At 49.6% G+C, this 12,276-nt stretch overlaps 5 protein-coding genes across 5 annotated transcripts in view; 4 read left to right on the top strand and 1 right to left on the bottom strand.

The window, feature by feature from the left end:
* Nucleotides 1-12,276, top strand: part of LOC113201992 (probable multidrug resistance-associated protein lethal(2)03659) — a 41,085-nt gene that overhangs the window by 11,536 nt on the left and 17,273 nt on the right. The gene's annotated exons all lie outside the window — the stretch shown is intronic.
* On the top strand, nt 90-657 carry LOC113202018 (dynein light chain Tctex-type 4-like). Its single transcript, XM_026416051.2, has 2 exons — nt 90-326; nt 402-657. Exons 1-2 carry the CDS (start codon nt 217-219, stop codon nt 565-567), a joined length of 276 nt encoding a protein of 91 aa, XP_026271836.2. The 5' UTR covers nt 90-216; the 3' UTR covers nt 568-657.
* LOC113202019 (tax1-binding protein 3 homolog) lies at nt 639-3,447 on the bottom strand. The gene is made up of 4 exons (XM_026416055.2): nt 3,221-3,447; nt 2,857-2,985; nt 2,699-2,776; nt 639-2,606 (listed from the first exon to the last, which is right to left on the bottom strand). The coding sequence occupies exons 1-4, from the start codon at nt 3,275-3,277 to the stop codon at nt 2,496-2,498; spliced, it is 375 nt and encodes a 124-aa protein (XP_026271840.1). The 5' UTR covers nt 3,278-3,447; the 3' UTR covers nt 639-2,495.
* LOC113202022 (protein arginine N-methyltransferase 6) lies at nt 3,597-6,455 on the top strand. The gene is made up of 7 exons (XM_026416058.2): nt 3,597-3,779; nt 3,990-4,063; nt 4,181-4,295; nt 4,371-4,492; nt 4,616-4,849; nt 4,947-5,137; nt 5,221-6,455. Exons 2-7 carry the CDS (start codon nt 3,995-3,997, stop codon nt 5,678-5,680), a joined length of 1,191 nt encoding a protein of 396 aa, XP_026271843.1. The 5' UTR covers nt 3,597-3,779; nt 3,990-3,994; the 3' UTR covers nt 5,681-6,455.
* On the top strand, nt 6,575-9,414 carry LOC127750052 (uncharacterized). The gene is made up of 5 exons (XM_052270569.1): nt 6,575-7,193; nt 7,479-7,627; nt 7,711-8,044; nt 8,164-8,853; nt 9,109-9,414. The coding sequence occupies exons 1-5, from the start codon at nt 6,720-6,722 to the stop codon at nt 9,412-9,414; spliced, it is 1,953 nt and encodes a 650-aa protein (XP_052126529.1). The 5' UTR covers nt 6,575-6,719.

The following is a 12,276-nucleotide window of genomic DNA, read 5'->3' as shown; positions in this document are numbered from 1 at the left end:
ACAACGTGTAAACATGAATCGCCGATACACCTTTGAAAAAAAAAAGGAGGGGGGCAGCGATGACTCGCGCTGCGGAGGAAAGTACCGAGTGTGCGACATCGACAACCAGTTCCTTGTTGCTGCTTCCAGTTCCGCCCCACGTACCAGAACACTTACCGCCTCGAGCCCAAGCGGCCGTGGGCCGAGGAGGCTGCGCTCGGGTGCCTCCGGGAGGTGATGCACGAGATGCTCGGCGCGGCGGAGTACGACCCCGTCAAGAGCGGCGAGCTGGCGGGGGCCGTGGCCGCGGAGGTCCGGACCAGGATACAGGAGCTCAACTTTGACAGGTTCTCGGCAAGGCTCCCGAACATGTGGTTCCCTGCAAGAGAGCTGTAACATGCTGTATTTTTAACACTCCGTAGGTACAAAGTTGCCTGCGTTGTCAACATTTATGAGAAGCTGTTCCAAGGCATTCACTCAGAGCTGGGATACCTCTGGGATGTGCAGCGTGACCATTTTGCAACGTACTATTTCAGCAATACCCACATCATTGCGACTGGAACTGTTTTTGGCGTTTACTTTGAATAGAAATATTCAAAAACAATATAGTGACTGGAATTGTTTTGAGGGTTTACTTAGAACAGAAAATTTCAACATAATAAAAATTCAGTGTCATTATATTTGGTGTTTAACAACTTCTATCGATTTGGCTCCTCAAAAGGAATACAGTGTTCATACATACAGGTTGCTACATTACTAAACCAGCACAAGTTACTGGAGGAGACACCTAACTTATGTATCATAAAACAGAGCATTGTATCAATGCTGAGACTACTTTCAAATGGTACAAGAAAAATTCCCACGATTACAATGCAATACACAATAACAATACTGTTTTTAAATCAACATACACATAAAACTATTATAGATAAATGCTCAAACATTAACATAAACAAATGACTCTTTGTTGGGCATATTGATTTCATTTATAAAAGTAAAAAAAAAGAAATGAGGAGGAAATTTTCCATTGTCTTTGTATATCTAAGACTATAAAGATAAATGGAAGGTAAATCAATAATATTTTAAAAACCTCAGCTTCTGCAACATTTTTTTTTTTAAATTGTTGTTCTCACCAATCTTTTGGAAACACGAGTCTGAGTTTATTTCTTCACGTTTTCTCTGGTTTACTGTACAGATGGCTTTGCAATCATAACACATGTGATTAATGTAGAAAGAAGTCTACAAAGTTATAGAGCACAGTGTTAGATCTGCAATATATCCCCCCAAAGCACCATACAATTGTAGGATTAGTCAACTATTAAAACAGGTATTTGGCACAAAGAAATAACTTTAAAATTCAACTTTAACTCAATGCAGACCAGTTCAAGCAAAAAAGATTAAGAAAGCATTCTGAAGTAAATAAAAGCACAATCTGGACTGAAAAAATAATTCTATGGAAGCTGGTTATAAGACTGAAAATGTCAATCATTTTTTTCTTAACTTTCCCACCATTGAGAAAACAATAATAAGGAATTCTACAGACTACACATCAGCACAATGATCTCAAAGGCTACCATTAAATCACAAACTTAAAACCTATACGAAGAGCTCCCTACAGTATTAATTAATCACCAATGAGAAAATACAGGCCATCAGGAAACAGAGTTGTATAATCACGGAACAGCTATTTGGGACAGTAATCTTTGGTTGCTTCAGGAATACAATTCAACTACTTTCAAATGAAAAGCAATATCCACACCCACCTCCTGTCTCTAACCACTAGATGAATATTTAAGGATGCAATTGGCATGCACTTTACCCCACAAGTATGGTGTATTAATAAGGCCATGACAATAATTTTCAATATGCATTTTGAGGACAAGTAGATAATGATAATTTTGCCAAATTTCCCCAAAAATAGCAATTACAAGCTCACAGGTGACAAAATGTCAATGTTCAAGAGAGTACTTAAGCATGATATCAACTACATCCATTCTATATCACATTCACAGTTTCAAATTCCATCCACATCTTAACACAAATGTTCCCAGAAAAAAATCAATCAGCACAAAAGCTAACATAAAAGAATGCTTAAGAGAATTAGAACATTAAATTAGCTGCCTGTAATTTGAACAAACACTTTAATTTAGACAAACCCAATAAAAAAAAGTATCTCAAGAGCAAGAGAACACAAGGCATCAACTTTTGAAGTTCAAGAATACAAATTACAAAATTTATAAAAAGTGGGAGAACTTACATAAAGTACTTAATGCATTGTTTCACAACAAGGCAATCCAAACTCCATTTGTGGTAAAATCACAATGTAGAATAAAGATTTGTTCTCACAAGAATGTTTCTCTTTCTTTCCTTTAACAGTTAAAATCAAATTCTGGTTTACAATTCTGTTTTTAGAACAAGAAACAATATTCTCTAGCTGGAAACCAAGTGTCCTGCATCATAACAGGCAGTAAAAATATTTATACAGGTACAAAATCATTTTTTCAAGTAATGAATGGTTATGTTGATGTCACACCCTTCCGAGCGACCAGTAGGTTGAGAATAGGGTGCTTCTTGATGTAGTCCACAGCTTTCTTGTGTGTAACCATTGTAAAATCATATCCATTGCACTGAATTTAAAGAAAACACCAATGAAATTAAGATACTATACAAGAGAGAGAGAGAGAGAGAGAAAGTAATATACCACACGATCAATATATACCTGTAAAATTTTGTCATGCATCCGAAGACCTGCCTTGGCTGCTGGACTGCCGTCATGAACTTCTGTGACATAAATTCCCTAAACAGAAAATGTTGTTTGTAGAATTGTAAGGTAACCAGAAATGGTGTATATTTATGAGTCAATTGGAAGAAACCTACATTATCCGTGTAGCCTTGGGGACTTTTCCTGAAGTCTTGATCAATTCCGCCGCCAATTTTAAAACCACATTTGAGAACTTCACGTCCAAGATCATCCATAACTGTTTCCTTGTGAAGGGTTATAGGAATCTGTAAAAGAATAACAGGCATGAAACAACATCGAGACCTAATAAACTACTAACCTATTTTTAAGGTCACAAAAAATCAAGACCCAAAAAAGCAGCACTTGAGTTCATAAAAGCATAACCTCTGTAATTGATTAAAACATTTAACCACCATATATTTCTTTGGAATTCATTATTATTGACCTAAAAACGAGTCAAAAGTACAGAGTATCAAAATTTTCAATGAGGATGGTACTTACACTTAAACACTCCATAGCTGTCCCTGCTTGATGTTGAAATGCCATTTTCGCCTTCATGATTACGGTTGTAAGATCTCTCAACTCTACTAAGCAAAGAATAAAGAGAGGCTCTTGAAGCTCGTTTGAATGGCTGAAGAAAATTCGGTCGCGAATGAATGAGTCACAGATTTCACACCCAGGACCTAACCAAACCCTAACGTCACCACCACCGCAACAACAAAAACAAGCTCTAGCGGCAACAACAACAGCGATTTTTCATATCGAAAGAAGCGCCATCTAACAGCGGTAAGGGGAAGTGTCTCTAAAGCACGTCACGGGGTATTGCTGAATGTCTGGTCGAATGGGGTATTGACAGGTGCAACGTGACGACGTTACACGACGTGACCGACCGACTCTCCCGTGCTCCCCCTTCGCCATCGCTTTCTTTTCTTTTGTCGCACTTTCTTTTCATGAAAACATTTGATTGGTGGACTCGTCTCTCTCTCTGAGGTTCATACCTGACAAATATTTCCTGATTATACGTCATTTTTGTAAAGCATCGATAGTTTGCAGTGATAAGGTAAGCAGAATCTTAAAATTTGTTGAAGTATATTATTTTGCTGCTAACTTGTTGCGCCTCGACGCTGACCTACGGCCGGCCTACTAGAGAGGTTATGTTTGTGTCTGAAGTTTTTAGTGGATGTCCTCTACCACTCTGGCTTGATTTTGGTTCAGCAGCGTTCGCCTGTTTGTTGTTAATTATAATGTCTTTGTTTTTCCTCTGCCATAGCTGTTATGAACGGTGTAGACATGGCCGCCGATACACCTAAAGAAGATTACTTCAAGAGCTATGAAGATCTGGAGGTAAGTCTTAACTGCTGTATTTCATTCTCTGGAACAAACTAAACCACTTACGACTGCAAATGTAATGAAGATTACGTGTGATGTGTACTGTATTTACAACCTCTGGTCATAATTTAGGTGCACCATTTAATGTTGAATGACCATCCCAGAACAGAAGCGTACCGACATGCCATCAGTGCAAACAAAGCTATGTTTAAGGACAAAGTTGTCATTGATGTTGGAGCTGGCACTGGTATGTTAGAAATTCTTTCATTTTAACCATATCTACAACCTCACCATCCTGTCACTAATAACTTTTTATTTCCAGGAATTTTGTCTGTATTTTGTGCCTTAGCTGGTGCCAAGAAGGTGTATGCAATTGAAGCAAGTAATTTAGCAGAGCTGATGAAGGAAGTCATCAAAGAAAATAAATTATCAGACAAAGTAGAGGTCAGTAATCTCTCCATTTCTGTTCTACTTCTTGTTCAAATACCACTTGACTACGCTCTTCCAAATTATCTAATACATAGAGATATGGTTTAAAATAACATTCGTCTATTTCATTGTCTACAGGTGATACAAGGACGAGTTGAGGACATTGAGTTACCAAATGGAGATAAGGCTGATGTTTTAGTGTCTGAATGGATGGGCTTTTATCTTCTACATGAAGGAATGCTGGACTCTGTATTGAATGCAAGGGATCGTCTATTGAAACCAGGCGGATCCATGTTTCCTGACAAAGCTGACTTGTGGGCTGCCCCTTGCTGCTTACCATCACTATATGATTTTTGGGAAGATGTCCATGGAGTAAGCTTGACTGGATTTACAAACCTAGTTTAGTTTTAATTTTACCCCCTTTCTTATTTTTGACATTTTTGTCTTTTTTTTTTCACTTTTTTAAAAGGTTTCTATGCAATGTGTTGGCAAAGCATGGCGCCGAAAGAAAGGAAACAGTCCTGAAGTTATGACTATTGATCCCGAAGATCTTCTTGGCGCAGGAAATCTTGTTGCCAGCATCAACCTTGCTACTGTGTGTATGGCAGATTTAGAGAAGATGAGTGTGAAGCATGTAGTTGCAGCAAACAGTGCTGGAAGGTTAGTCAGCGTTTCATGTCCATTCTAGTTTGGAGACGTACTTTTTCTTGACTTATCTTTTAAAATTCTTTGCTCTGTTTCAGATATCAGGGTGTGTGTGTGTGGTTTACTGTTCGTTTCCCCTCTGGTCTAGTCCTGTCAACTGCCCCATCTGCACCTGCCACCCACTGGAAACAGACTGCTATTGTCCTCCCTGAAGAACGGACCGTTGAAGAGGCTGAACCTCTAGCATGGGAACTTACCTTGGCACGAGATCCAGAGGCCACTCGTCATTATAACATTGAGTTAGTGCTCCTTGATCCAGAAGAAGAGAAGCATCCTACACCTTGCAGCTGTCATATGACTAAATGCATTGTTATCAGAAAATTTATGGAACAGCAGGAGGATGCTGAGGATGAAGACTTTGATGAGGAGGAGGGTGAAGATGATGATGAAATGGAAGATGATGACGAAGAGTATGAAAGTGATGTGGAAATGAATAGTGAGAAACAGGATTTGAATGACACAAAGAAGACCAAAGAAAATGGAGCAGGTGGTCACTAACTTGTTTTATTGTTTTAATCGACATGTTATGCATAATAACGAAGACATTTGCAGCCAGTTCAGTCTCTCCTTTTCTTAGACTATTATTTGCTTTTTCACATATTGTTTTCAGATTTATAAGACATGCCATAAAGAGTCAGGGTTTTACTGCAGACATTTATTTCTGAATATTAAGTGCATTTATACACAATTTTATAAAAGTAATTGTATTGGATGCTGTAAACATAAAATTGGAAAAATGAGAGCTGGTCTCTAATGTTGGAGTAGTGCATGCACTCCTATTTTGACTGAGGATTATTCACTATTATAGAAGCCTTCTAAGAATTTTCGGACAGTTTGTTACAATTCCTTACTACTCCTTTCACTTTTTCTTGATTTGAATAAATCTGTTGACGAGAAAAACTTGTGATTGTATCTGATAATTTGTGCATTTACGTTCCTGAAGTTGCTTAAGGAATCTCTGTACATCCTTAATTTTTTTATTTGTGAAATTTTCTGTTTCTTCTAATTTTGTATGACAATTTAAATAGTGCTCCCGTTAGGATATGCATATTTATACGTTTTGCTAAGGAGGCATTTGAAGATATTAACTATCTTCTTTTGATAAGAATTTCAAAAGCTGTTTGTGCTTTTCTTTTTGTAAAACATCTCCTTGTTCTGAGTTGCTGCAGGATTGTGTTTTCTCTGACTGATTTCTGCTAAGAAATGATGTGATAATAGTTTGTCGAATTGATTGTTATGGTTGAGCAGTAAAACTCTCCCTTCGCCAGGACAACGTCTTCCATTTCTTTGCCATCGCAAGCCCCCCGATGAGCCCACTGAGACGGCGGCCCGAGCGGACAGGACTGGCCAGACCAGCCGAAGGCAAACACGCTGTTTGCTCTGGGTGCTAAACGAGGCGTGGCAGGTGCCGGGGGCCGCCTCCGGGACACGTCCTCGAAAACACCTCGAACGCGTCCCAAGTCGCGGGGGCCGTGGAGTGTGACCTCCGCGTCAAGACGGCGACTCCGCGGGAGCAGGCCAGTGGGGCGGGGTGGGCATGACCCTTCGGACGGGAGAGCGCCGACGGAGGGGCATGGGCGCCTCGGGACGCTGGGGCGTGGACCCCTCGCGGGCCAAGGCTGGCAACAAAGTGTGGCAGCAGCCCCAGGGGCAGCGAGGCCGCGACCCTCTGCACCGCCTTTGGGCCACCTTCTCGCCGCAGCCGGCGCGGCCCTGGCGCCAGGGTGCGCCCGGCCACGCCCCCGGGCCACCGCGACGCAGGTTCCACGCCATCCCCTTCCTCATCTGGCCCAACTACTGCCTGGCCCGCCTGCTGGGGCTGCAGCCGCTCCGCTTCGTCCCCACGAGCGACCTCAGCGGCGACCCCCAGTGGCTCTCCCTGTCCCCGCTGTGGATGCCGGCCTGCGTGGCCGTCTCGCTCGCCACCGCGTACTCGGCGTACTTCTTGTTGAAGCACTTCATGGACACGCTGATCGACCCTTCCAGAACCTTGAACAACTACATTTACGAGGTGCGGGCCGCCAGTGACCGCCGCCATCACTGGGTGCCGGCTGGTCGCGCACGCTGCAACTGAGGGTCTTGCGTATCTTGCACAAATTTCGGAATTTTGGGGCGTGGGGTTCCTATTTCAACGCACTTTTCATGAACTCGTGCTGGTCATTCCCCGGCGGGATACCTCTTCATAGCGCCCTCAAAAATTATTTAAATTATCAATTCTAAGCCAGAACTCAAATAGAGAACCATTGAAGTATCCCACCCCTAAACTTGACGTAACATGTATTGCCCTGTCATGCAGGTGCCCATGGTGCTGAACGCGTTCATCGCGCTGCTCTGCACGGGCTACTCGCTGCTCGGGGCGCGCGCCATGGCCGTGTCTTGGCGGGGAGCCCTGGCCACCCTGGCCGAGCTGGACGCCGTGAACCACGCGCCTTCCTCGACCTCCCGGTGGGCGAGAGTTCGTGCACCCCTGTTAGGTCCTCCTGGGAGCAACACACTCATTGGCGACAACCGCCTCGCTCTGGTTGCAGTCGGTGTCGCCCGCTGGAGAGCTTTACTTTCTTCCTGATGGTCTGGGTCATGCTGGCCCTGGTGATCGGGACGAACTGGCTGTATACGCGCTTCCAGGACTTCGTCGTGGAGGTGTGGCACATGGGCGCCGTGCTGCTGGTGCGGCTCGTCCCCATGGCCGTGGAGGGCCAATTCCTGCTCAGCACCCTGCTGCTCGAGCGCGCCTACCGCGCCATTGTCGTCTGCCTCCGCGACCTGGCCCGGGGCTACTTCCCCAGCGACCAGGTACGCGTTGTCGAGTCGATGAGCACAGCGCCGTCCAAAAAGTACGTCTGTTTTCCTCCGACTCTTCCGGTAAGCGCCTGCTAGACTCAGTGTAGGCCACCCCGCGGTACACGCATGCATTGCAGGCAACATGTTGCCTACCCAGCGGGCGCTACGAGAGCTTGCTCAACTTGGCACGTTTGTAAAAGGCGCATGACGGGCGCACTTTTGGCCGATCCCTGAAGGGAGTGTTGAGAGGGGCTTCGTTCGTGTTGCAGGCCGAGTCCGTGATGGACGGGCCTCTGGGCGGGCCGCTCGGGGGGCCCCTGGGGAAGGCCCTCGCCCGGCACTTGGCGGATGCCACGGAGCCCCCTAGGGGCCCGGTCGGCCCAGCTAAGCAGGTGGCGTGGGGGCCGGGCGGCGGCCTGGACCTGCTCTACGGGGGTCTTCGAGTGGGCGCGCACCTGCAGGGGGTGCCTCTCAGCGACGCCATCAAGCCCGCCGGCGGCGGCCCCAAGCCCCAGGGGCCCCAGGGCGCCCCGGGCCGGCCGGACCACTTGCGCGCCAAGCAGCTGTCGCGCCTGCGCGTGCTGCACCAGCGCGTCTTCCAGCAGGTGGAGGACCTCACCTCGTACTTCGGCGTGTCGCTGCTGTGCAAGCTGGTCCAGACGCGCATCCAGCTCATCACCGACGCCTTCGCGCTCGTCGGCACCCTCCAGAACAGCCAGCACAAGCGCGAGTACGAGCTCACCTACTACGCCATCGAGGTGTGCTTCATCACGATGCGCCTCTTCTTCGTCGTGTACCGCAGCGAGAAGGTGCTGCAGCAGGACCAGGTGTTGCTGCAGCTCGCCTGCCTCGTGGACCCGACGGCCTGGGACAGCGCTTCCAACCAGCAGGTCAGTGCGCTAGCAGCACCCTGCATACTTTGTGTCTTCGGGCCACACACAAATATCGTCGTTGTTGATTTTCCAAAACCCTTCGAACCGATATAACGAAATGCTGTGACAAAAGTCACATTTACTTCCCTGAAAATGAGGAAATTTGTGTAAATACGGCTCTTTAGCAGTCGTGTGTGTTGGCGACCTCTTTTTCGTCACGCTCTGAGCGTGCGCCGCTGCCCTGCGTGCTCACACGCTGACTCTGTCCCGCAGCTGCAGCTGTTCCGGCGGCAGGTGCGCGCGCTGCGGGCCCGGCTGCACACCTGCTCCATGTTCACGCTCAACTACGACCTGCTGCTGGCCGTAAGCTCGAAACAATCGGAAAGCAATGCGGTCGGTGGGAGGCCAGCGAGGCCCGGCGGGAGGAAGTATGACTGCGGTCGGCGGGTACGCGGGGGCCGAGCGCAAATCACTTCCAGGCGTCATGATAAAGTTACCCTTGAAAGAAAATATGCTGCCTACGGCGTTCATCGTGGCGTCCTGCTATACGTTTCTTCGCCCAGCTCCCAGTCAAATTGAAGTACCACGAAGAAAGTGTTCGGGCGTTACTTAAAAGAATTTTCCGTCCGACAGGGCCGTCCAATGAGGTATTTTACGAATAAGAAGAACAGGAGGAATCCCGTCCGACCTCTGCTCCCGGACCATAACAAAGCCATGACCAAGCGCACGGTTTCTCGCGTATCTCCGCTAATACTGAAAAGAATTCATAACTGTTGTATACAATATTAAAGCTGAGAACCTCACAAATGTGGTACACGAGAAACCGTGTCGTTACGCGCCAGTGACCTGCGGCTTGTTATGGTGCAAAAGCCAGGATTCCTTCTGTTCTGCTTATTCGTAAAGTACCTCTTACTGTGCCCATCTTACCGGGCCGGGCCGGCGCCGCATCGCGGGCGTGCCTGTGCATTTGCTCACATTTGCTACCCGCCAGTGCCACGCCAGTGCCATACCGCAGAATGCCTCCTCCGCCCCGCCTCAGCTGCGCGCCGGCCCGTCGACGGCCTGACGTAGTCTATGACCCCCGCCACGCTGCTGGTCGCATGACATCGGCCCCTGCTCGTGGCGGGGGGCGCCGCCGCATGGCCGCCGCGCGCCGGGTACTTGCCGGCGGCCGTCTGCTAAATTGCGTCGGACGCTTCCAGGGCTTCCTCATCAGCCCAAGAGCATCGCTCTAAACCCTGGCCGCCGCGGCCGACTGATTCCGCAGAGCGTTTATAGTCATCGCGCCTTCTCTCTCGCTCTCTCTTTCGCCTCTAGTGGTGGTGTCCCATGAGTGCGACAAGGACGGAGGTACGAAAGCGATCATCTGAATCAGTCGGCTGGCCCCGGCCAGCAGAAGAAGGCACACCAGCAATATGTTGCCCAGCCTCTCTGTCTCTCTAGCCATGTAGTACACTTTTGGCCTCCGCAAAACGCGTCTTAGTGTGTGGTCTCCACCGTTTCACGCGCACAGGGTCCTCGGCCACAGTGCACTCTTCTCACTCGGCCGCGAGACTACTAGGACTCTGGCGCGTGCTTCGGTGTAATGTGGTCCTGCAGTGCCATGTGCAGTGCGGCGGGTACGTCGGGCATGACCCTTATCGCACACATGCTCGCGCCGTTTCCGTTCCCCCTGGGACGCGAGAGGGGACGCCCCGCGCCCCGGCCGCGCCCGCGATGTCGACGGTAACCCGAGTGGTCGGCCGTCTCGTCCATCGTCCGGCTGCCCGAGCCACGCGGTGCTGCGACCGGAGTCCGCAAGTGCTGCTGAGTTAGCAGGAGCGCGGGGCCACGCGGAGCTTGCCGTGGAGTTCGGCCGCCAGGAGGATGCTGGGGAGGGTGCGCGGGAAACGTACGCGTGGAGCGCGGAGTGATACCACGATGTGACAGCATTCATGACGGCGTGTTTTCTGTTCTGGGTGCTCGCAGGTCGCCGCCACCACCACGACGTACCTCGTCGTGCTGGTCCAGTTCCAGGGGCCCAACGCGGAAGACTAGGCTGGGTCCTCCCGGTCGCCCGCTCGCGGGTCTGCGGCGCGACGTCGGGGTCGGTCGGGATGCCGTCGCATGTCCGCGGGACGTTAGGCGGCGCCCCCGCGACCCCCTATCGGCCTCCGGCCCGGCCTTCCCTAAATGGCCTCTCCCGCCCCAATTCAATAGAACGATGCGGCAAAGTGAAAAGAGAGAAGAGCGCCGACAAAAGGCGAGTATGAGTCGCATGAGTACACTCTGAATATCAAGGACAATTTTTAGACAGTCCCCTAAGGACTGCCTCTACCGGAGGGAAAAGTCCCCTCTCCCTCCTCATGTAGCACAGAGCGGGCCCTCGAGTTTATGGGCGGCTGGCGTGATTTTGCAACTAGCGCCGGACTTCTGTGTGCATAACTGAGTTCTGATACATTGTAACTTGCTAGTCACTAAATGTGAGTTGGTAATTACAATATTGTATCTGAGCTAGTTATGCACACAGCAGTTGGGTGCTAGTTACAAAACCAGCTGGGCTGGGGCTGGGCTGTTTTTCAAGTGGATTAGGCTGGCTTCTATAGCGAACGTAAAAGTCAGTCTCAAACGACTGGCTAAAAATTCCTTAGACATTTAGAGTGTTACGGCCGAATGTGGCGTGAGCTCCACGGTCGTATTTAGAACTTCAATGCGATTTGTGCGATGTGTAAACCTGACTTTGTCCACAAAATACCAGTGTGCCAAGTCGGCCCGCCACTAATGTTCTTGTGCCCCCGCTCGTCATCAATCGTCTTCGTGGAAAGGGTTGTCTATGGGTCTGGAAGGGGTGGGCACGGTACTGGCGGGCGCGCGTGGGCGGGGGCAAGGCCAGTGGGCCGGGGGAGGCACCCCCGCGCCGCCGCCCCCCGCGCCACCCCCGCCAGAGCCAGGCGCCCTCCAGGCGCCCCACTGCCCCGGCGCGATCGTCTCTGGGGCAAGGACGCGCGCGTCGCCGGCCAGGCTCGGGGCGCAAGGGCGTCGGCGGGCATGACATGGAGGAGAAGGCGAGACAGTGACTCGCCAGAGGACACGCACGCGGTGCCACTCCATGGCCCTACAAGGACTGCAAGGGCGCAGTGGACGTCCCCGAGTCCACGGCCACCAGCCCGCGCGCACGCACGGGCACGTTCCACATACACACCGCGGTCCTGGCCGCGTTTTTAGTAGTATTTTGCGGTCCCTACACCGCTCGCTTGCGCTGTCTGTCCGCCGCCCTGTCAGCTTGCGGGACGGACACATCTCTGACGTGAATTCGTAATTACACTCTTCCTTTCTTCACACAGGGTGCCGCTTGCCGCCGCCGCCTCCTATCCCTTCACCCCTTCCCCTCGACACACTCGCGACGTGTCCGCCTGGCTGCCAGCCGCCAGCCCGGCCAGGCCCGGCCCACCGTCGGCGTAC

The sequence above is a fragment of the Frankliniella occidentalis genome, unplaced genomic scaffold (assembly GCF_000697945.3).
Source record: "Frankliniella occidentalis isolate FOCC.00 unplaced genomic scaffold, Focc_3.1 Scaffold126, whole genome shotgun sequence".
Lineage (NCBI taxonomy): Eukaryota > Metazoa > Arthropoda > Insecta > Thysanoptera > Thripidae > Frankliniella > Frankliniella occidentalis.
This window is presented reverse-complemented; position numbering and strand designations above follow the sequence as displayed.

Bases quoted from the DNA above. Each gene is read 5' to 3' on its own strand.
- LOC113202018 (XM_026416051.2), top strand. From the start codon at position 217: ATGCACGAGATGCTCGGCGCGGCGGAGTACGACCCCGTCAAGAGCGGC. The intron at 327-401 runs GTTCTCGGCAAG...AACACTCCGTAG, and splicing joins CAGGAGCTCAACTTTGACAG to GTACAAAGTTGCCTGCGTTG.
- LOC113202019 (XM_026416055.2), bottom strand. From the start codon at position 3,277: ATGAAGGCGAAAATGGCATTTCAACATCAAGCAGGGACAGCTATGGAG. The intron at 2,777-2,856 runs GTAGGTTTCTTC...TTTTCTGTTTAG, and splicing joins CCCAAGGCTACACGGATAAT to GGAATTTATGTCACAGAAGT. The intron at 2,607-2,698 runs GTATATATTGAT...CTTTAAATTCAG, and splicing joins TGCATGACAAAATTTTACAG to TGCAATGGATATGATTTTAC.
- LOC113202022 (XM_026416058.2), top strand. From the start codon at position 3,995: ATGAACGGTGTAGACATGGCCGCCGATACACCTAAAGAAGATTACTTC. The intron at 4,850-4,946 runs GTAAGCTTGACT...CTTTTTTAAAAG, and splicing joins TTTGGGAAGATGTCCATGGA to GTTTCTATGCAATGTGTTGG. The intron at 5,138-5,220 runs GTTAGTCAGCGT...GCTCTGTTTCAG, and splicing joins GCAGCAAACAGTGCTGGAAG to ATATCAGGGTGTGTGTGTGT.
- LOC127750052 (XM_052270569.1), top strand. From the start codon at position 6,720: ATGACCCTTCGGACGGGAGAGCGCCGACGGAGGGGCATGGGCGCCTCG. The intron at 8,045-8,163 runs GTAAGCGCCTGC...CGTTTGTAAAAG, and splicing joins GTTTTCCTCCGACTCTTCCG to GCGCATGACGGGCGCACTTT. The intron at 8,854-9,108 runs GTCAGTGCGCTA...TCTGTCCCGCAG, and splicing joins ACAGCGCTTCCAACCAGCAG to CTGCAGCTGTTCCGGCGGCA.